This window comes from Ziziphus jujuba, chromosome 9, assembly GCF_031755915.1.
Source record: "Ziziphus jujuba cultivar Dongzao chromosome 9, ASM3175591v1".
Classification (NCBI taxonomy): domain Eukaryota; kingdom Viridiplantae; phylum Streptophyta; class Magnoliopsida; order Rosales; family Rhamnaceae; genus Ziziphus; species Ziziphus jujuba.
The window spans coordinates 8,846,942-8,868,943 of NC_083387.1; the positions used below are offsets into that span (position 1 = coordinate 8,846,942).

General features: G+C 36.6%; 1 protein-coding gene and 1 pseudogene across 1 annotated transcript; both read left to right on the plus strand.

Annotated features, from left to right (window-relative positions):
• Positions 1 to 1,169: 1,169 nt before the first annotated feature.
• Positions 1,170 to 5,240, plus strand: LOC107426700 (purple acid phosphatase 2). The gene is made up of 8 exons (XM_016036943.4): positions 1,170 to 1,722; positions 1,884 to 2,084; positions 2,277 to 2,388; positions 2,688 to 2,917; positions 3,638 to 3,776; positions 4,197 to 4,417; positions 4,569 to 4,690; positions 4,794 to 5,240. The coding sequence occupies exons 1-8, from the start codon at positions 1,528 to 1,530 to the stop codon at positions 4,981 to 4,983; spliced, it is 1,410 nt and encodes a 469-aa protein (XP_015892429.1). The 5' UTR covers positions 1,170 to 1,527; the 3' UTR covers positions 4,984 to 5,240.
• Positions 5,241 to 6,384: 1,144 nt separating this feature from the next.
• On the plus strand, positions 6,385 to 21,894 carry LOC107426531 (purple acid phosphatase 2-like; annotated as a pseudogene).
• The last annotated feature ends 108 nt before the right edge of the window (positions 21,895 to 22,002 follow it).

Below are 22,002 nucleotides of genomic sequence, written 5' to 3' on the forward strand. Positions count from 1 at the left end.
AAATTATATTTATATATATAAAACTAATGGCAAAAATAAATTAAAAAATAAAAAACAACAAATAAAATTTTCATTAAAATCAAAAGTTTACATAAATTTCTATGTAGAACAAAAGTAATTAAATAGATGTTATTTTTAACAAAGAATATTTCTCATTTTAACTATAAATTTATTGTGCTATTAACTAGCAATTAAATAAATATAATATAATAAAGAAATTGCTGATAAATACTACAAGTATAAAACTTAAAAGCATAACAAAATTTTAATTAAGTGAGATAGACTAGACAAAATATAGATAATGGAGAAAAATGAAGAGAAATATGCAAAAATGAAAATAATAATAATAACAATAATAATAATAATAATGAAATAAATTACTAAAACACAAAATAATAATAATAATAATCAGAAGCTGAGGAAAGTGCCAAAGGAAAAAAAAAAAAAAAAAGGTTTCAAGTGTACAAGAGAGGAGGGCACCACAATGCTAAAGAGGGTAAATCCTTAGCAGAGACTGGGATATGTCATCTCTATAATTTTTTTTTTCCGTAAAAAAATGTCATCTTTATAATTGTTGCATATAAAATTTATTCCTTCTAATAAATGTCCTGAAATTCAAAATGTGGAGAATAATTATTAAAATAACGTATTTAATTATGTTCCCACAAGAATTGGGCATAAAATCTATATATATATATATATATATATATATTTTGTGGGTTTCAAGTAATAAATGTTAAATTTATAAAAAAAGTAATAATTGTTAACCTTATTTGTTCATATTATTGGGTTGAATCTAAAATCCAAGGCAGGCCCTATTTTATTTATTTATTATTATTATTTTTTTGCATGCTACCTACTTTGCCATATCCATATCCATGGCAGATGCCAGTGTATGGAATGCCACTCGTTTATTCAATAGGAAAAAAGAAAAAAAAAAAAAAAAGTCTCTTCCTTTTGAAAATGAAATGAGGAAAGTAATGATATAGCCCCACAGCTTGCCTTGACTTCGTAGAAAAAAAATAATAATAATAAATAAATAAATAAATTGACTTGACTTCGAGTCAATGGGGGGTCTTTATCATTATTTTCCACATTTCATTTTTCAAATTTATAATATTTTTTGCGCTGGATCACGATTCTTTACAAAACATTTCATGCCTGCAACGTCAGCTTTGTAGTAAACAATCATTTTCTACGAAAAAACAAATGCGTGTTCAAAAAATAGTTGTCTTAAATTCCTTGAATTTTCTATCTGGGTGACAAGTCCAACTGTCCAAGGGAAGGGAAAGAAACCCATATTGTGAGCCATGAGGGTTGAACTCACTGACATTTTAATCTGTATATTCGTTTAGAGCTTTGCATTCCCCTTTTATTTCCAGTATAACTTATGGATTGATTAATTGTATATCAGTCCTGATCACATCATAACTATATATATATATATATATATATATGCGCGAAGGAAGCTCAAGAGGGGGTGTGTGTAGGTTGGTTGGGATTGAGGGTTGAGAGGGTAAGGCCAAGATGGGTCTGCTAAGGTCTTGTCCATTCTCTTCCATGGTCGTGCTTGTTTTTGTTCTGGGTTTGGTTTTGAATGTGGTAGTTCTTTGTAATGGAGGCATAACAAGCACTTTCGTGAGGAAAGTTGAGAAAACTGTTGATATGTCTCTTGACAGTGATGTCTTCCGAGTTCCACCTGGCTATAATGCTCCCCAACAAGTATATTTTCTTCCTCCTCTGCCTCTTAAGAATTCAGAGTTTGGAATTCCTTCATGATTTTGTCATTCTTTTTGGAAATAAATTAATGGGTAGGATGGCAAATTTTGATTTTTTTCATGGATTTCCATGTTTTGATATGCTGATGGTGGTCTGAAATTAAGGTTCACATTACACAAGGAGACCATGAGGGGAAGGCAGTGATTGTGTCATGGGTCACTGTGGATGAACCAGGTTCAAGTAAAGTGCTTTACTGGAGTGAGCATAGCGAGCAGAAGAAGCAGGCCGAGGGCAAAGTACTAACCTATAAATTCTACAATTATACTTCTGGTTACATTCATCACACCACGATTACAAATTTGAAGGTAACTTCTTTCTAACTTTTTACGAGCTTTTTGTTCGTTGGTTGCTAGGTTGTTCCATGATTCCTCTGTTTATGTCCTGTTATGATTGATGAAACCTTTAACAATAATCTGAATTGCTAAAGTAATGGTGGATGAAATTTTATCCAATTACTTTGTAATAATTGAATTTGAATCTGTTTCTTTCTTGGCCAGTTCAATACTAAATACTACTATGTGGTCGGGATTGGTCATACTGAGAGGAAGTTCTGGTTCACAACACCTCCAGAAGTTGGTCCGGATGTCCCTTATACATTCGGTCTTATAGGTAAGTTCTTTTCGCGGTAATCTCCTCGATTTCATGTTTTCGTCTATAGTAGCAATTGCCAAATCAAACTATGTTTCAATCAGAAGATTGTGCATAAGTTGCCTCGACTGATAAATGGTTTAAAACAAAATCCATTTTGTTATTTTGCAAGTCCAAAGTTTGGGACTGGCTAGTTTGGGAAGCGTTCGGTGAAAAGAGTAAAACTTGGGAATGTTGATTTGTGTGTACAAAAAGGAATTCTGCTGGTTGTTTTCTCTGTTTACATGCAACTATATCTTTAATTTGAAACTTATTTGCAGGGGATCTTGGTCAGAGTTTTGATTCAAATAGGACACTTACTCATTATGAATTAAACCCGCACAAGGGGAAAACTGTGCTGTTCGTTGGGGATCTTTCTTACGCAGATAACTACTCGAATCATGATAATGTCAGATGGGATACATGGGGAAGATTTGTGGAGAGAAGTGTTGCTTATCAACCTTGGATTTGGACTGCAGGGAACCATGAAATTGATTTTGCCCCAGAAATTGTGAGCTTCTCATAAAACATCACATATCTTGTTGAATTTATATTTCTGCACTTTTCATTGCTCTTTAGTCTTAGATGAGGTTATCTGTTCTTTATTTTTGTTTCCATGATGACTTTGATGTTCTGTCTCCATGTGATCATCTTGTTTCTAGTTTTTGTTTTCCATGATCATACCTCTTGGATGGTGTGTCTTTAAATGTTATGGTATAACTGTTAGTATTAACCATTTCTTTACCATATCTTAAATCCTTAAACAGAAAGAGAACCAACTTATCATTCTTGGCAAGTAATATATCCCATGTACATAGAAAATTGTAGTGCAAGATGGTTGTCTTTTTCCTTGTTTGAGAATGCTTCATCAGGTAGTGAATGACTGTATTCCTTCTCTAAATTAGCTGCATGAAATTTTTATTTCCCTTGGCAATCTAAGAAAGAAAGAACTTCCCATAGAAAGCTTGATGAGTCAACCATTTTGGTATGGGCTGGAAATGAAACAGGAATCTAATATATTTTTCAACTATGATGATATGATCTTTTCTTTACAGTTTTACTATTTACTTTATAAAAGTCATTTCTGCAATTTTGCTCCTTTTTCATTTACATTTTGCAAATCTCATAAAGATTTTCTTTCTTCCCTCCCCCCCCTCCCCAAAACAAAGTCCTGATGCAGGATGTTTCTGAAAGAATGTTTCTAAACAAAGAATGGTTTGCTGTTTTGCAGGGTGAAACTAAACCTTTTAAGCCTTATACTAGCCGGTATCATGTCCCTTATAAAGCTTCGGGCAGTACTGCTCCATTTTGGTATTCGATCAAGAGGGCTTCTGCTTACATCATAGTCTTGGCTTCATATTCAGCATATGGTAAAGTTACACATAGAATTTTCTTATCATATATTCACACAAGCAACATGGTAGGCACGTGTGGCAAAATCTAGTTTACAATAGCATCGGTGAAGAATATCTTAGAGCCTAGGATTTGGTCTCCCTTTGCTATTGGTATATGAAAATCCCGTTCCTTTTCTTGTATGCTCATTTTGGTTCTTATTTGATATTGTTATTCTGTGTGTAAGGCTTAAAACTCGATTTAAAGTAATATTTTTTTCTCTCCGTTTTGGCTTCTGGCGTTAATGTAGCATAGGAACCTGATGTATACGTATTTGATACGAAAACCATATGCACCATTTCCTTCATCGTAGTATATACATTATCCTTCGCATTAATAATCGTTGACGGCTTGAGTTTTCCATGGCATTAGTTCACTGATATTTCCTTACCTTTCAGGCAAGTACACTCCTCAGTATAAATGGCTTGAAGAAGAGCTACCAAAAGTTAACAGGAGCGAGACACCGTGGTTGATTGTTCTAATGCATTGCCCATGGTATAATAGCTATAACTATCATTACATGGAAGGAGAATCCATGAGAGTGATGTATGAGCGATGGTTTGTCAAGTACAGAGTTGATGTGGTATTTGCTGGTCATGTCCACGCCTATGAAAGATCTGTAAGTGCTTTTTATATATCTATTCGGATGGTATAATGCTGAAACACAATTTTTAAAACCTACTAATTGTTTCATCATCCTTCGTCTTCGTTGAAGATTTAAATTTCTACCGTTCCTTGTTACTTGTCAGCTGACTTGTTTATGATGGCAGGAACGTGTTTCCAACATTGCTTACAATGTCGTAAATGGTATTTGCACTCCTGTGAAAGATCAGTGTGCCCCAGTATACATAACCATAGGAGATGGAGGAAACCTTGAAGGCTTAGTAACCAAGTAAGATCCGTATAAAATAAAACAAGATTGATATTTCTCTTATCGAATACCACACAGTTTCTTAACACATTTAACTCATTTTTTCTCTTAATCCGTGATGCAGTATGACTTATCCACAGCCAGGGTACTCTGCCTATCGTGAGGCCAGTTTTGGTCATGCCATTTTCGACATCAAGAACCGAACCCATGCTTACTACAATTGGCATAGAAACCAAGATGGATATGCAGTGGAGGCTGATTCATTGTGGTTTTTCAACAGATACTGGCATCAAATCGATGATTCTACAAAATAACTAACTATTGCTTGATGGAATAAACAAGTTTTTGTAGTATTTTTGAATTAAATGCAACCTGTTTGTGTTTGCTTACTGTCATAGGTTGGAAGCTCTCTTCATTCCTTGTTGAAAATGTATGAAGGGCACAATAATATGGCTGATTGAATTATGTGTCTAGGAAAAACAGATTCAAGAAGCATGTAAAAATAACTTTGCTACCAAAATGCCACATCTCTGACCATCAATTAATACAAAGTACACATTGTTTTGCATCATTTATTTTGCATAGACATATAAAAACTAGTTATATATGTATGTGGTCTTTCTCTTATTTTATCCAGGATAAGCCTTCATAAGCTTTTATGCACCTGTCGTCTGGTTTTCATGTGTTTATATGTGTCTATTAGTCCATGTACGCGTATCCGGGACTTCTTGGATCTTCTCTTATGTATGTGGATGTTTGTATATATGATTCCAACTAACAGGTAAAAACTGGTTTAACAATGAATGGAAATTTTGGGAAAGGAAAATCAAGTTGATTTTGAAATAGATATCCTCTTGAAAAATTAACGTGCTCTGTGTATTTATACCACTTGGAAAATCTACCTTCTCAATCTTTTGGTTTGATTTGTTAATCTAAACTCTTAATTTTTTTTTTCTTTCTCCTCAAAGATTCAACTCTAACTCATTAAAAAATTTTATAGACGTTTTTCAATTCCAATTAAAATTTTATATTTTGGTTTACAGGCTAAAATTAACCATGGCTTTTGATAAATATATTAGATAAACAATTTTCGCTTTGGTTTAGGAACCTAGTAAACGTCGGATGAGGATTTCAGAGTTTTTGGTTTATCAATCTGATCCAAAAAAAATATATATATACTGAAGTCGATGAAATTATTTGAATATATTTTTTTGTACTTCCAACTTTTTTTTTTTTTTTTTTAACTCACTATATCAAATAAGCAAAGCAAATTAAGGAAACCTATATTGAACCACCATGACCAAAGTTGTTCAACACATCAACTACTTTAATGCCACAACTTGTTACAAACCGAGGAAAATAAAATAAAATAAAATAAAGAAAAAAAAAAGGAAAGAAAAAAGAATTTAGTTACAAGCCCACTGTTATGACCTGGAAAACTTATTTAAATTTATTAATTTGTCCAATTATGATCTCTCGTTAAAATATGACCTGTTTTTTTCCTTTCTTTTTTGAAAGCATAAAAAAATATGTAAAATGAAATATTCTTAGCAATAATTAATATTTTGTACTTTATATGAAAGGTACAATTAAAAGTGAAAAAAAGTAAAAGCATAGTAGTATCTTATTGTAACATCGGAAATCAATAATTTAAAATAAGCACTCAAACCTTTGTTTAAAAAAATTAAATAAAAAAAATTGACCTGTACCATGCAATGAAGAAGTGTACCATCCTATCGGTTTATGATGCAAATGTTGGTAAATTTTTTTTATCTTTAAAAAGTAACGATTTTTAAAAAATTATTGTTAATATTATTATTTAAAAATAATAAATTTTATTATTTTTTCAAAATGTTTAAGATATCTATAGAATAAAAATACAGATGTCTATATTATAAAATTTATATATATATATATATATATATATAAAACAAAACTAAAGTTAGATCAATCGGTAAAACACTCGTACTAAAATTGTAAAGTCTTGGAATTATTACAAAAAAATGCACTCCTGAAGATTATCTCATGGAAAGACATGATATGGAGTATGGAGAATAAAACTAAAACCTGCATTGATTAATTTATTTTATTTTACATGTTAATCTTTTAAAAAAATATATTTTTAATACTAAAAATTTAAATGAAAAATCTTCAACAATCAATATTTAAATTTTTAATGGGATCATGTTGTTTTATTATTTTTATTCTCCAAATTATAATATCTTCCAAAATAAACTAAAACTTATAATTATCAAAACAACAATTCTACAATTTTTTTTATGAATAAAAAAGAAAAATTTCTACATGACAATAATAATGATTGTTAACCTTAATTTTCCGTATTATTGGGCTGAGACTAAAATCTCATACCATATTTTTCGCATGGAATATGGCACAATATTCATTGAAAAAAAAAACAAAAACAAAAAATGCATGGCACAATCCAGTGCAAGGAAATGGAATTTGCCATTTATTTATTTTCTACGGAGTCAAATCTGTGTTTTGACGTTTCATGCCTGCAAGGTCAACTCTATAGTAAACAATCATTTTCTACGGAAAAACAATCGTTTGTGTTGCAACTGGGTAACAAGTCCAAGTGACTAAAACCAATATTCCTATAGAGCTTTGCATATTCCCCTTTTAGTTCAATTATAAATTTAAAGTACATATATATATATATATATATATATATGGAAATTCTATGGTGAGAACTGTCCGTATGAAAACCGCAATATTAGTGATGGTTTTTTATAGTATTAACGATGATTTTTTAGAAAATCGTCACTAATACTATGAAAAACTGTCACCAATACTGTAGTCCGCATGAAAACCGTCCGCACCATAAACAGACTGTATATATATATACAATAATTATCCTCCTGAGGTGATAATTATTGCATATCAAAACTGATCACATCATAACTCTCTATAACATGTATATATATCATGTATGTATGTGTGAAGAAAGTTCAAAAGGGGGTGTGTAGGTAGGGCCAAGATAAGTGTGCTGAGATCATCTCCATTGTCTTCCATGGCTATGCTTGTTTTTGTTCTGGGTTTGGTTTTGAATGTGGTAGTTGTGTGTAATGGAGGCATAACAAGCACTTTCGTGAGGAAAATTGAGAAAACTGTGGATATGCCTCTCGACAGTGATGTCTTTAGAGTTCCACCAGGCTATAATGGCCCCCAGCAGGTATATATTTTCTTCTTTCCTCTGCCTCTTAAGAATTCAGCGTTTCTTATAATTATTTAGTTTTCTTTTTACTTAAAACTTCATTGGATCATTCCTGTGAAGTCCAGCCGCACCACCACTGCACCGACAGTGTGAAGACCGCACAGCCACCATCTTTGACAATGGTTGCTGCATTTAACACCGAACTCCAACTTGCTCAACAATTGTGGGCTACTGTCAGAAGCTGTTGAAGATTGTGGCCATGCAACCGACCTTGTAAGCCTATAAATAGGCTCCATCCCGTTGCATGCAAGCCAAGCCAAAAGAGTAAGCTCAATATCATCCCAAGTGAGGAGTATTGAGAGTAAACTCCGAGAGAGAGAGTGTTTAAGTTCCAGAGAGAGCTTGAAAGAAGAATGAGCAATCCCAGAGAGAATTTGACAGTGTAGAGAGAGGTTCCACGTGAGAATCTCCACGAGAGAAGTTTTTTATTTTTGTATTCTATTTCCAAGAGAGTAATAGAATTCTTTTTATTTTTCTTCTCATATTTCTTTTCTAAAGTGGTCGGAGAACCACAACAAGTGGTATCAGAGCTCCAGGTCGAGAGCTTGGGTTCAAAATTTGAAGAAACAGAGCCTCTGTTCTTCAAGTTGGTGTTTCGAAAAGTTGCTCAAATAATTAATTTGACAATACCAGGTGTAAGTAGTCGACGAGACGAGAACACCCAAGTTCGCCAGAGAGAAAGACAGAGTCTCACGCGCCCGCACGCTCCGTCTGAAATTTTCTGCAGTAGTTCACGCGCCTCACGCGCCGCACGCGCCGTCTGGAGGTTGAAGACGACCACGTCAGCAGACACGTCAGCGCACCAAGCCACGTCATCTGCCACGCCATCCGACACGTCGCCAGCCACGCACTTGACACGTCATCTGCCACGTGTTGACACGTCAACACACTCTGCCACATCATCAGAAGTTTCTAAAATTACGGAACAGCCCCTGAATTATATGAAATTACAGATTGACCCCTGTAGTTTCTGTATTTACAGGTTGACCTAGAATTTTTATGAAATTATGTTTTTGCCCCAAAAATTCTGGTAATTATATTTTGACCCCGGAAGAGTCAAGTCCACTATTTTCGGCCGTTCCGGACGCAACGGTTAACTCTGTTTTGCCAAATTCGGCTCCATTTTTGGTCAAGCCATAATGTCAATGGAAGAATTATCCTCAGGAGCTATGGTTAAGCTCATTGCCACAAATTATACACTTTGGAGACCTCGGATGCAAGATCTCCTCAATTGTAAAGATCTGTTTGATCCTATAGAAGCTAAAGGAGAAAATCCCGATCCCAGCAAAAAAGCAGAATGGAAGAAATTAAACAAAAAAACGATCGGTCAGATCAGGCAATGGATCGACCACAGTGTCTTCCATCATGTAGCGAAGGAAACGGATGCATATGCCCTCTGGAAAAAATTGGAGGACATGTACCAGGCCAAGACTGCTCGGAACAAAGCCCTGTTGCTTAAGCGATTGGTAAAACTAAAATTACAGAGTGGAACTTCTGTAGCTGAGCATACCAGTGAGTTCCAGAGCTTAGTAAATCAACTATCTGCTGTGGATTACCAACTAGGGGATGAGGATCAGGCCCTCCTACTTCTAAGCTCTCTTCCAGACAGTTGGGAGACATTGGTAGTCTCTCTCAACAATTCGGCCCCGAATGGCAAACTTACTATGTCTATGGTTAAGGATGCCCTATTTAATGAAGAGGCCAGGAGAAAGGACATTGGCATGGATCAGTCACATGCCCTCGTCACAGAGAGAGGAAGACAGCAAAGAGGTGGTCGAGATAGGGGGAGAGGCAGGAGCAAGAGCAGAGGCAAATCTACAGACGGCAGAAAATCATCATATAAGTGCTATCATTGTGGTCTGGAGGGTCACATGAAGAAGAACTGCAGAAAGTTGTTGAGAGAGCAGAGACTCCAAGGTAATCAGCCGAAAAAGGATGGAGAGACACTAGTCACTATTACAGGAGAAGTGGAGCTCTGCTCCACCGAAGAAGAGACATGCCTTCATATATCAACCCAAGATGTTGAGTGGGTAGTCGATACTGCAGCATCCTACCATGTCACTCCACACAGAGATTTCTTCAAAACGTACAAAGCAGGAGACTTTGGTACGGTAAATATGGGAAATTCCAGTTTCGCAAAGATTATGGGAACTGGTGATATTCAGGTAAAAACGAATGTTGGTTGTATAATCACTTTGAAGGATGTCCGTCATGTTCCAGACCTTCGGCTTAATCTACTTTCGGGAGCAGCCTTAGACAAGCAAGGCTATGACAACTACTTCAGCAAAGGCACATGGAAAATGACGAAAGGTGCCATAGTTGTCGCCCGAGGACATATTTGTGGAACGTTGTACAAAACTCATGTGAAGATATGTGTAGATAGCCTCAATATTGCAGAAGGAGAGACGTCCCAAAATCTGTGGCACCAGAGACTCGGTCACATGAGTGAAAAAGGATTGTCCACTTTGGCAAGGAAGAAGCTTATCACTGTTTGCAAGGATGCTGCGCTAGATCCTTGTAATCACTGCTTGTTTGGTAAGCAACATAGAGTCTCCTTCGGTTCCTCTGCAACGAGAAGATCAGAGTTGCTCAGTTTGGTGCACTCTGATGTATGTGGTCCCATAGAAGTGGAGTCACTAGGCGGTAATAGGTATTTCCTGACCTTTATTGATGATGCTTCTCGGAAGGTGTGGGTATATTTCTTGAAGACAAAGGACCAGGTATTGGATTACTTCAAACTGTTTCATACCATGGTAGAGCGTGAAACAGGAAAGAAGCTGAAATGTCTTCGCTCAGATAATGGAGGCGAGTATACTTCTAAGGAGTTCGATGCCTACTGCAGAAGACACAGCATTCGACATGAGAAGACGGTCCCTCGCACCCCACAACATAATGGAATAGCTGAAAGAATGAACCGAACCATTATGGAAAAGGTCAGAAGTATGATCAGTATGGCTAAGCTGCCAAAGCAATTCTGGGGAGAAGCTGTTCGTGCCGCCTGCTATTTAATCAACAGATCACCGTCAGTACCGTTGAATTTTGAAATTCCGGAGAAAATATGGTCGGGTAAGATTCCCTCCTACTCTCATTTAAGAGTGTTTGGTTGTTTAGCTTATGTACATGTATCCAAGGAGCTCAGACAGAAGCTCGATGCAAGATCTACTTCATGCATCTTTATAGGATATGGAGATGAAGAATTCGGATACAGGTTATGGGACCCGAAAACAAAGAAGGTTATTAGAAGCAGGGATGTAGTATTCTATGAAAACCAGAAAATGGAAAACATTGAAAAGCCCATAATGTCTCCTAATTGTAGTTCTAGTACCGAGAATTTTTGTCCTAATCCAGCACCAGCACAAATAGCCACAGAGGATAATGAGGTGCATGAAGATATACCAGAAGCAGACCAGGAGGAAGAAGGGGATATTGAGCAGGGGGAGACTCAATCCTCTCAAGCAGCTGCAGGGCCATCACAGCGGTCAGATGATGGTACACCTCCTGAAACCAGTGGTTTACAAGTTCGGAGATCTGAGCGAGGCCGAATTCCATCAAAGAGATTTTCAAAATCTGAGTATATTCTGCTTACTAAAGAGGGGGAGCCAGAGAGTTTCCAGGAAGTTGTTTCTCATCAAAAGAAGGAAAAGTGGCTGCAAGCAATGCAAGATGAGATGGAATCCTTGCAGAAAAATCATACTTATGAGTTGGTTGACCTTCCAACAGGAAAGAAGGCACTAAAGAATAAATGGGTGTTCAAGCTCAAGAAATATGGCAGTGGAAAGGTGGTGAAACACAAAGCTCGATTGGTGGTCAAAGGATTTCTTCAGAAGAAAGGAATTGACTTTGATGAGATTTTTTCACCAGTGGTAAAAATGACTTCAATTCGAGTCATTTTTGGTTTAGTAGCAAGTCTAAACCTAGAGCATGAACAGATGGATGTGAAGACAGCATTTCTTCACAGTGATTTACATGAGGAAATCTACATGGAGCAGCCAGAAGGATTTGAGGTTTAGGGAAAGAAAACCTCGTATGCAAGCTGAAAAAGAGCTTGTATGGCCTCAAGCAAGCACCAAGACAATGGTATAAGAAGTTTGACTCGTTTATGGTGAGTCAAGGCTATAAAAGGACTGCAGCAGACCAGTGTGTTTATTTTCAAAAATTTTCAGGTGGAAACTTCATTGCACTTTTGCTATATGTGGACGACATGTTGATCGTTGGACAAGATGCAATGAAGATTAGTCAGCTGAAGAAAGAATTGTCTAAGTCCTTTGATATGAAAGAATTAGGACCAGTTCAACAAATTTTGGGAATGCAAACAATCCGAGACAGGAAGAATAGAAGGTTATGGCTATCTTAAGAGAAGTATGTTGAACGGGTGATAAAGAGATTCAACATGGATAAAGCCAAACCGGTCAGCATTCCACTTGCAAATCATTTCAAGTTGAGTAAGAGATTGTGCCCCTCATCCAAAGAAGAGATAGAGGAGATGGCTTCAGTACCATATTCTTCAGCGATAGGAAGTCTGATGTATGCAATGGTGTGTACCAGACCAGACATTGCTCACGCAGTAGGTGTTGTGAGCAGATTTCTTTCAAATCCTGGAAAGAAACACTGGGAAGCAGTCAAATGGATTCTCAGGTATCTTAAAGGTACATCAAAGTTGTGCTTGTGCTACGGGGGAGGTGCTCCAATCTTAGAAGGCTATACAGATGCAGATATGGCTGGAGACCCTGATAATAGAAAGTCTACATCAGGTTATCTCTACACTTTTGCCGGGGGAGCTGTGTCATGGCAGTCAAGATTGCAGAAGTGTGTTGCTTTATCCATTACTGAAGCAGAGTACATAGCCGCAGCGGAAGCGGGTAAGGAAATGTTGTGGTTAAAGCGTTTTCTCACAGAATTGGGCATCAGGCAAGAAGACTACAAGATACATTGTGATAATCAAAGTGCCATGGATTTGAGCAAAAACTCAATGTATCATTCCCGTACAAAGCACATTGATATCCGCTATCATTGGATACGTGAAGTAATAGATCAACAGTTGCTGAAACTGATGAAGATCCACACAAAAGAGAATCCAGCAGATATGCTAACAAAAGTTGTTGCTTAAGAGAAGCTGAAGCTATGCAGAGACATAGCCGGAATGGATGGCAGATGACCATCAGTTTAAATGCGGCTGGAGGGGGAGAATTGTGAAGTCCAGCCACACCACCACTGCACCGACAGTGTGAAGACTGCACAGCCACCATCTTTGACAATGGTTGCTGCATTTAACACCGAACTCCAACTTGCTCAACAATTGTGGGCTACTGTCAGAAGCTGTTGAAGATTGTGGCCATGCAACCGACCTTGTAAGCCTATAAATAGGCTCCATCCCGTTGCATGCAAGCCAAGCCAAGAGAGCAAGCTCAATATCATCCCAAGTGAGGAGTATTGAGAGTAAACTCCGAGAGAGAGAGTGTTTAAGTTCCAGAGAGAGCTTGAAAGAAGAGTGAGCAATCCCAGAGAGAATTTGACAGTGTAGAGAGAGGTTCCACGTGAGAATCTCCATGTGAGAAGTTTTTTATTTTTGTATTCTATTTCCAAGAGAGTAATAGAATTCTTTTTATTTTTCTTCTCATATTTCTTCTCTAAAGTGGTCGGAGAACCACAACAATTCCTTCTAGATTTATGTTATTCTTTTTTTTTTTAAATGAAAAAAAGAAAAAAGAAATTAATGGGTCGGATTAGCAAATTTTGAGTTTTCTTATGGGTGGTTTTTTTTTTTTTTTTTTAATGTGCTGGTGGTGGTCTGAAATTTAAGGTTCACATTACACAAGGAGACCATGAGGGGAAAGCAGTGATCATGTCATGGGTCACCATGGATGAACCGGAATCAAGTAAAGTGCTTTACTGGAGTGAACATGGCTAGCTGAAGAAGCAGGCCGAGGGCAAAGTACGAACCTATAGATTCTACAATTATACTTCTGGTTTCTTTCACCATACCACGATTAGAAATTTGAAGGTAACTCTATTTTTTTTTTTGTTTAAAAAAAAAAAAAAGAAGAAAATTTCTGCTCTTTGATTGCTATGTTAATTTATGATTCCTCTGTTTATGTACTGTTTTATGATTCATACCCATCACAAAGATTTCTGAATTACTAAAGTAACGATGGATACAATTTCAGTTACTTTATTTTATTTTATTTTTTTGTTTTAGTAATTGAATTTGAATTTATTTCTTTTTTTAGCAGTTCAATACTAAATACTACTATGTGGTTGGGATTGGTCACACTAAGAGGAGGTTCTGGTTCACAACACCTCCAGAAGTTGGTCCGGATGTCCCTTATACATTTGGTCTCATAGGTAAGTTCTTTATCTCTTCGATTTCATGATTTGACTAAAGTAGCCATTGCCAAATCAAACTACAGTTCAATTATAATTGTTTGTTATTTTGCAAGTCCAAAGTTTGGAACTGGCTAGTTGTAGAAGTGTTCAGTGGATAGCCCAGAACTTTAGGAATGTTGTGTTGTGTTGTACAAAATGTGATTCTACTGATTACATGTAAATGTATCTTCTAACATTCAAACTTAATTTGCCAGGGGATCTTGGTCAGACATTTGATTCAAACAGGACACTTACTCATTATGAATTAAACCCACGGAAAGGTGAAACAGTGCTGTTTGTTGGGGACCTTTCTTATGCAGATGACCATACAAATCATGATAATGTCAGATGGGATCCATGGGGAAGATTTGTCGAGAGAAGTGTTGCTTATCAACCTTGGATATGGACGGCAGGGAATCACGAAATCGATTTTGTCCCAGAAATTGTGAGCTTCTCATAAAACTATCACATGTCTTGTTGTCTATAGGCTTGAAATAAACTAGGAGTCTAACTTATATTTTTCAACTATGATTGGGATTGTTGCTTTATGAAGTATTTAATCTCTACTACTTACTTTATGAAGTAATTTTCTGATCCTTTTTATCATATCTATTTTGCAAAATCCCATAAAGTTTTTCAGATTTTGGGCTTGAAAGCAGGAAGTTTCTAAAAGAAGAATGGTTTTTCTATTTTGCAGGGTGGAACAAAACCTTTTAAGCCTCATACTAAACGATATCATGTCCCTTATAAAGCATCAGGCAGTACTGCTCCATTTTTGTACTCAATCAAGAGGGCTTCTGCTTATATCATAGTCTTGGCTTCATATTTCGCATACGGTAAAGTTACATATGGAACTTCTGTGAAGATTTAATCCACAAATTCATCTTGCAAAGATCTGGTGTATGCATGAGGTCAACACTTGGAGAAGACTCGAGCTAATTCAATAGATAAGTCTCAGAAGAGCAAAACGCATCGTTTCATTTACTTAAAAATAAAGAAGGGCAAAGCAGTCATTTCCAGCATACTGTAACAGAATAACGGCAAGCTACGTGTCTTAATCTGAGTGAGTCTTCATAATAAGTTGGACAACGTCGTTTTGAAGCTGGTGTGTAATATATATGCACAAAACTCTTTCTCTTCGAGAGAAGTAACAGATATAACAGAAATAACAGTCTTTCTTCAAGCTTGTGAACGAGAGAGGAGCTCCAAGATTCTTATTTACCTTTTCTTCAATTGTATTCTTTTCTGAGTGAGAAACCATCTCTAAGTGAGATTGAGTGATTGTAAAAGTTGAAAGGGTGTAGAAAGGGGCTTCGGGTTTGTGAGTGTGTTTTCTATGTGAAAACCTATTTGTATACAAGAGGTGATAGTTTGTGTAACTACTGCAAGATCAATAAGAAACCAGAAGCTCTCACCGGAGCAACGAGGACGTAGGTCATCTTGGCCGAATCTCGATAAGTTGTGTTGTTTGTTTGTTTTGTTCTGATTTTCTAACAGTGGTATCAGAGCCTAGTGGAGTGTTCTTGATTCTTGGTCCTGTGTCTTGTGGGTTTTCTGTGAGAATCATCTGTGTGAGGGTTTCTCAATCTTTCAAGAAGTCAAGAATGTCTACAAAGTTGGAAATTGATGTATTCAATGGCAAAGGAGATTTCTTGCTGTGGCGCAAGAAAATGAGGGCAGTACTGGTGCAAATGAAGGTAGCTAAGGCAATCGATGGAATTTATGCTGCTGATGTTACTGATGAAAAGAAGCATGAGATCGATGAAATTGTAATGAGCACAATCATATTGCATCTCTCCGATAGTGTTCTGAGGCAAGTTGATGATGTAAGTACTACTTCTCAAATGTGGCAAAAGCTTGAACAGCTTTATCTGGTAAGATCCTTACCTGATAGAATTCTTCTACTTGAACAATTTTTTGGCTTTAAGATGGATACTACTAAGGATTTGGACACAAATCTTGATGCTTTTAATCGTCTAATCTTAAGTCTTGCAAATTGTAAAGTTACTTTTGATGATGAACATCATGCTGTGATCTTATTGAACTCATTGCCTGAGACTTATAGAGAAGCAAAGAATGCCATTAAGTATGGCAGAGATTCCTTGACCTTATATACTGTTGTAAGTGCCCTTCGATCTAGAGACTTGGAATTGAAGTCTGAGTCCAAAGGTGAAGGACTTACTGTGAGGGGTAGGAGTGCTACTCGAAGTTGGGGTCATAGTGACCATAGAAGTAAGTCTAGGGAGACCTTTAGGTCTAAATCAAGAACTAAGGGTAGAAGGTGCTATTACTGTACGAGAGAGGGACACATTATTAAAAATTGTTTCAAGAAGAAGAAAGATGAGAAAGAAAAGAGTCAAGAGTCTGGTGATTTAGCAGTGGCCTACACTGATTTAGAGCCTGCAGAAGTTTTGGTAGTGTCCACAAGTCAAAATCATACTGAGTGGGTGTTGGATTCTGGCTGTTCTTTCCACATGTGTCCTGACTTGAGTTGTTTCAACTCATATACTAAGTGTGATGGTGGCCAAGTGTTGTTAGGCAATAATCGATCATGTTCAGTAACTGGCATTGGTAATGTGCAGTTGCAGTTAGTAGATGGTACCATTAAAACCCTCACAGCAGTAAGGCATGTACCTGATTTGAAGAGAAATTTAATTTCCCTTGGCATGTTAGATGAATCTGGCTTGTCCTGTAAAGCAGAGAATGGTGTCATGAAAGTGACCAAAGGATCACTTGTAGTAATGAAGGGTCAGAAGAAAAATGGTTTATATGTCTTACTTGGTAAGCCATTAGTTAATTCAAGTAATGCTTCTATAAGTTCAACTGCTGATAAAACTGCTTTATGGCATAAGAGATTAGGCCACATTAGTGAAAAAGGCCTATATTACTTGAATAAACAGAATGTTTTTGATAAGGATATAGTCAGTAATTTGGAGTCTTGTGAAACTTGCATTTTGGGCAAACAGCATAGGCTCAGTTTTACTTTGAGCTCAAATAGGGCCAAGTCTGTCTTAGATTATGTACATGCTGATTTGTGGGGACCTGCTAGAGTGCAAACACAGAGTGGAAACAGGTATTTCTTGTCCATAATTGATGATTACTCTAGAAAAGTCTGGATATACTTGTTAAAGGCTAAAAGTGAGGTTTTTTCTAAGTTTAAAGAGTGGAAATTGCTGGTTGAAAATCAAACCAGCAAAACTGTTAAAATTTTAAGAACAGACAATGGTCTTGAGTTTTGTAGTCGAGAATTTGATAACTTTTGCAAATCAAATGGTATTCTAAGGCATAGAACTGTGAAATTCACACCACAGCAAAATGGTGTGGCTGAAAGAATGAATAGAACCTTACTCGATAAGGTGAGATGCATGCTAGTGTCATCTGGATTACCTAAGTTGTTTTGGGGTGAGGCTGTAATGACAGCCATGCATTTGGTGAACTTGTCACCTTCTACAGCTTTAAACTTTAGAACTCCTGAACAAATGTGGCTTGGAAAGAAGCCTGATTATAGCAAACTGAGGGTTTTTGGCTGTGCTGCATATGTCCATCAATCTGAAGGGAAACTTGAACCTAGGAGTTTGAAATGTATTTTCTTAGGTTACCCTCAGGGAATTAAAGGCTATAGGCTTTGGGATAGAGAGAGTAGAGGTTTTAAAGTTATTATTAGCAGAGATGTCATTTTTGATGAAAACTCTATGCCTTGCAAAGATACTAACAGTGCAGGTGATGAAATGAGCAACAAAGTGGAGACACGAAGTATAAGTCTGTTTCCTGAAGTAGAAAACCAAGACAGTGAAGACTTTGTGGGAATGCCAACTTCAGAAGGAATAGAAGAACCTGAAAAAGGTGAGGAACCAGAAAAATTAACACCTGCACAATATGAGGCAGATTCTGAAGATGATCACACTCAACAGCAGTCACCAAGTACAAGAAATAAGAACATAGCATCACCTGGCTATTTGCTGACAAGAGATAGAGCTAAGAGGACAGTGAAACCAAACAGGAAGTACAGTTATGCAGACTGAATTGCTTATGCCTTGGTGGCATACGAAGAACTTACTGACAATGAGCCAAGGAGTTACAAAGAAGCAGTAAATTCTAAGGAGTCAGCAAAATGGAAAGAGGCCATGAAGGAGGAAATGGAATCTCTCCATAAGAACAGAACTTGGGACTTAGTACCAACACCAACAAATCAAAAAGTTGTAGATTGTAAATGGATCTACAAGGTTAAAGAAGGTATGTCCAAATCTGAACCAGCGAGGTTTAAGGTCAGATTAGTGGCCAAGGGATTTACTCAGGTGGAAGGAATAGACTACAATGAGGTTTTTTCACCTGTTGTGAAGTATACAAGTATAAGAGTCATGTTGGCATTAGTGACTCATTTCGAATGGGAATTAGAACAACTGGATGTCAAGACTGCCTTTCTTCATGGTGAATTGGAAGAAACAATATATATGAAGCAGCCTGAAGGTTTTGAAATTAAAAGAAAAGGTGGAGATTTGGTGTGCTTGCTTAAAAAGTCACTGTATGGACTTAAGCAATCACCAAGGCAGTGGTATAAACGTTTTGACTCATTTGTGGTGAAATCTGGTTTTGAAAGAAGTGCTTTTGACAGCTATTTATACTTTAAAGATCCTATGACAGATAAAGCAGTGTATCTACTGTTATATGTAGATGATATGCTTCTAGCTGAACCAAATGGCAGAATTATACAAGTTGTGAAGAACTTATTAAAATCAGAGTTTGAGATGAAGGATCTTGGACCAACTAAGAAGATTTTGGGCATTGAGATAGTGAGAAACAGGTCAAGATGTGAAATGAAGTTGATACAATCTTCATATATAAAGAAGGTAGTTTCAAGGTTTTCAATGGAAGGTGCAAAACCTGCAAGTGTACCTCTTGGTGGACATTTCAAATTGTCAAGCGAACAATGCCCATCAACTGAGCAGGAGAAGGAAGACATGATAGCAGTTCCTTATACTAATGCTGTGGGCTCAGTGATGTATGTTATGATTCTAACTAGGCCTAATCTAGCTCATGCTATTAGTGTTTTGAGCAAATTTATGGCAAATCCTGGCCGAGGTCATTAGGAAGCTTTAAAATGGCTTCTAAGGTATTTGAAGCATACAGCAAATGAAGGGTTGATTTATAAGAAGGATTCAAGTGAAGTGGAGCTTAATGGATATCTAGATTCTGATTATGCAGGAGATAAGGACAAGAGAAGATCAATGTCCTCTTATGCATTTACCTTGTGTGGAAATTGCATAAGTTGGAAATCTTAGTTGCAGCCTGTGGTGGCCTTGTCAACTACTGAATCAGAATATATGGCAGCAACTGAGGCTGCAAAAGAAGCCATTTGGCTTAAAGGGTTACTGACAGAGCTTAAAGTACTCAAGCAGGAGGTCACTTTGTACTCAGATAGTCAAAGTGCAATTCATTTATGTAAAAATCCAGTTTTTCATGAGAGATCTAAGCACATTCAAGTTAGATATCATTTCATTCGAGATTTGACAGCTCAGAAAGTAGTCAGATTGGAGAAGATTCCTACAGAGTTTAATCCTTCATATATGGGAACAAAAGTGCTCACTGTTGGCAAGTTTAATACTTGCAAGAACCTGCTTCGAATAGGAGCAGGCTGACCAATTTGTGAAGAATTTTGCTGAGATGGTGATGAGCTTCTGTATTTGGTTGAATTTGTGGATTAGGTGGAGATATGTGAAGATTTAATCCACAAATTCATCTTGCAAAGATCTAGTGTATGCATGAGGTCAACACTTGGAGAAAACTCGAGCTAATTCAATGGATAAGTCTCAGAAGAGCAAAACGCATCGTTTCATTTACTTAAAAATAAAGAAGGGCAAAGCAGTCATTTCCAGCATACTGTAACAGAATAACGGCAAGCTACGTGTCTTAATCTGAGTGAGTCTTCATAATAAGTTGGACGACGTCGTTTTGAAGCTGGTGTGTAATATATATGCACAGAACTCTTTCTCTTCGAGAGAAGTAACAGATATAACAGAAATAACAGTCTTTCTTCAAGCTTGTGAACGAGAGAGGAGCTCCAAGATTCTTATTTACCTTTTCTTCAATTGTATTCTTTTCTGAGTGAGAAACCATCTCTAAGTGAGATTGAGTGATTGTAAAAGTTGAAAGGGTGTAGAAAGGGGCTTCGGGTTTGTGAGTGTGTTTTCTATGTGAAAACCTGTTTGTATACAAGAGGTGATAGTTTGTGTAACTACTGCAAGATCAATAAGAAACCAGAAGCTCTCACCGGAGCAACGAGGACGTAGGTCATCTTGGCCGAACCTCGATAAGTTGTGTTGTGTTTGTTTTGTTCTGTTTTTCTAACAACTTCCTTATTATATATTTACACAAACAACATAGTAGACGTGTGGCAGAATATTGTTTACAATAGCATTTTTGAAGAATATCTTGGAATGCTAGGATTTGGTTTCCCTTTACCATTGGTTTTTGAAATCCAGCTCCATTTCTTGTATGCATGTTTTGGCTCTTATCTACTATTCTTTACTCACGTATCAGACTGAAAAAGGGAGTTAAAGTAATACTATTTAATTATATTTCTCCATTTTTGACTTAAGGGGGTTTCAACATAGCATAGTAGCCTCATGTATAGAATATTTTCTTTTTTTAGGAAAACCATGCATAAGATTTCCTTCATAGTGCTATATACACTGTTCTTCACATAATATGCACTGATTTTTTCTTACCTTTTAGGCAAATACACGCCTCAGTATCAATGGCTTGAGCAAGAGCTACCAAAAGTCAACAGGAGCGAGACACCATGGTTGATTGTTCTACTGCATTCGCCATGGTACAATAGCTACAACTATCATTACATGGAAGGAGAATCCATGAGAGTGATGTTTGAGCCATGGTTTGTCAAGTACAAAGTTGATGTGGTATTTGCTGGTCATGTCCATGCCTATGAAAGGTCTGTAATTGATTTATGCATATCTATTTGGTTGTCATTAAATGCCCAAAACACTTTTTTTTTTTTTTTTTTAATATCTATAATTGTTTCGTTATCCTCTGTCTGTTACTTGACAATTAAGGTGCTTATATGACCACAGGAACGTGTATCCAACATTGCTTACAATCTCATAAATGGTATTTGCACACCTGTGAGGGATCAATCTGCCCCTGTGTACATAACCATAGGAGATGGAGGAAACATTGAAGGCATAGCAAACAAGTAAGATCAGTATAAAATATAATAGCATTGATCTTTTATTTATTTATTTATTTTTCTCGATATCTAATAACTTACAACTTCTTATAACATTTTAACTTACTGTTTGTCTTAATCTGTGGTGCAGTATGACCTATCCACAACCAGACTACTCAGCTTACGGCGAAGACAGTTTCGGTCATGCCATTTTTGACATCAAGAACCGAACCCGTGCTTATTACAGTTGGCATAGAAATCAAGATGGATATGCAATGGAGGCCGATTCATTGTGGTTTTTCAACAGATACTGGCATCAAAAGATGATTCTACAAAGTAACCCAACTATGAATTGTTGTAAATAAAAAAGCCTTTGTAAAATTTTTGAATTAGGTAATCAAGCTCTCATCATTCCTTGTTGAAAAATGTATGGTGGGGACAATAATAGGACCTGATTGAGTTATGTTTGTAGGAAAAAATATTCAAGCAACTAAAAATCTTCGCTGAAAAAAGAAAAAAAATAAAAAGTAAAAGAATGAGTTGCCACCAAAA

Coding starts and splice junctions, on each gene's coding strand:
- LOC107426700 (XM_016036943.4), top strand. CDS start 1,528: ATGGGTCTGCTAAGGTCTTGTCCATTCTCTTCCATGGTCGTGCTTGTT. Junction 2,918..3,637: donor TTGATTTTGCCCCAGAAATT/GTGAGCTTCTCA, acceptor GCTGTTTTGCAG/GGTGAAACTAAACCTTTTAA. Junction 4,418..4,568: donor TCCACGCCTATGAAAGATCT/GTAAGTGCTTTT, acceptor TTATGATGGCAG/GAACGTGTTTCCAACATTGC.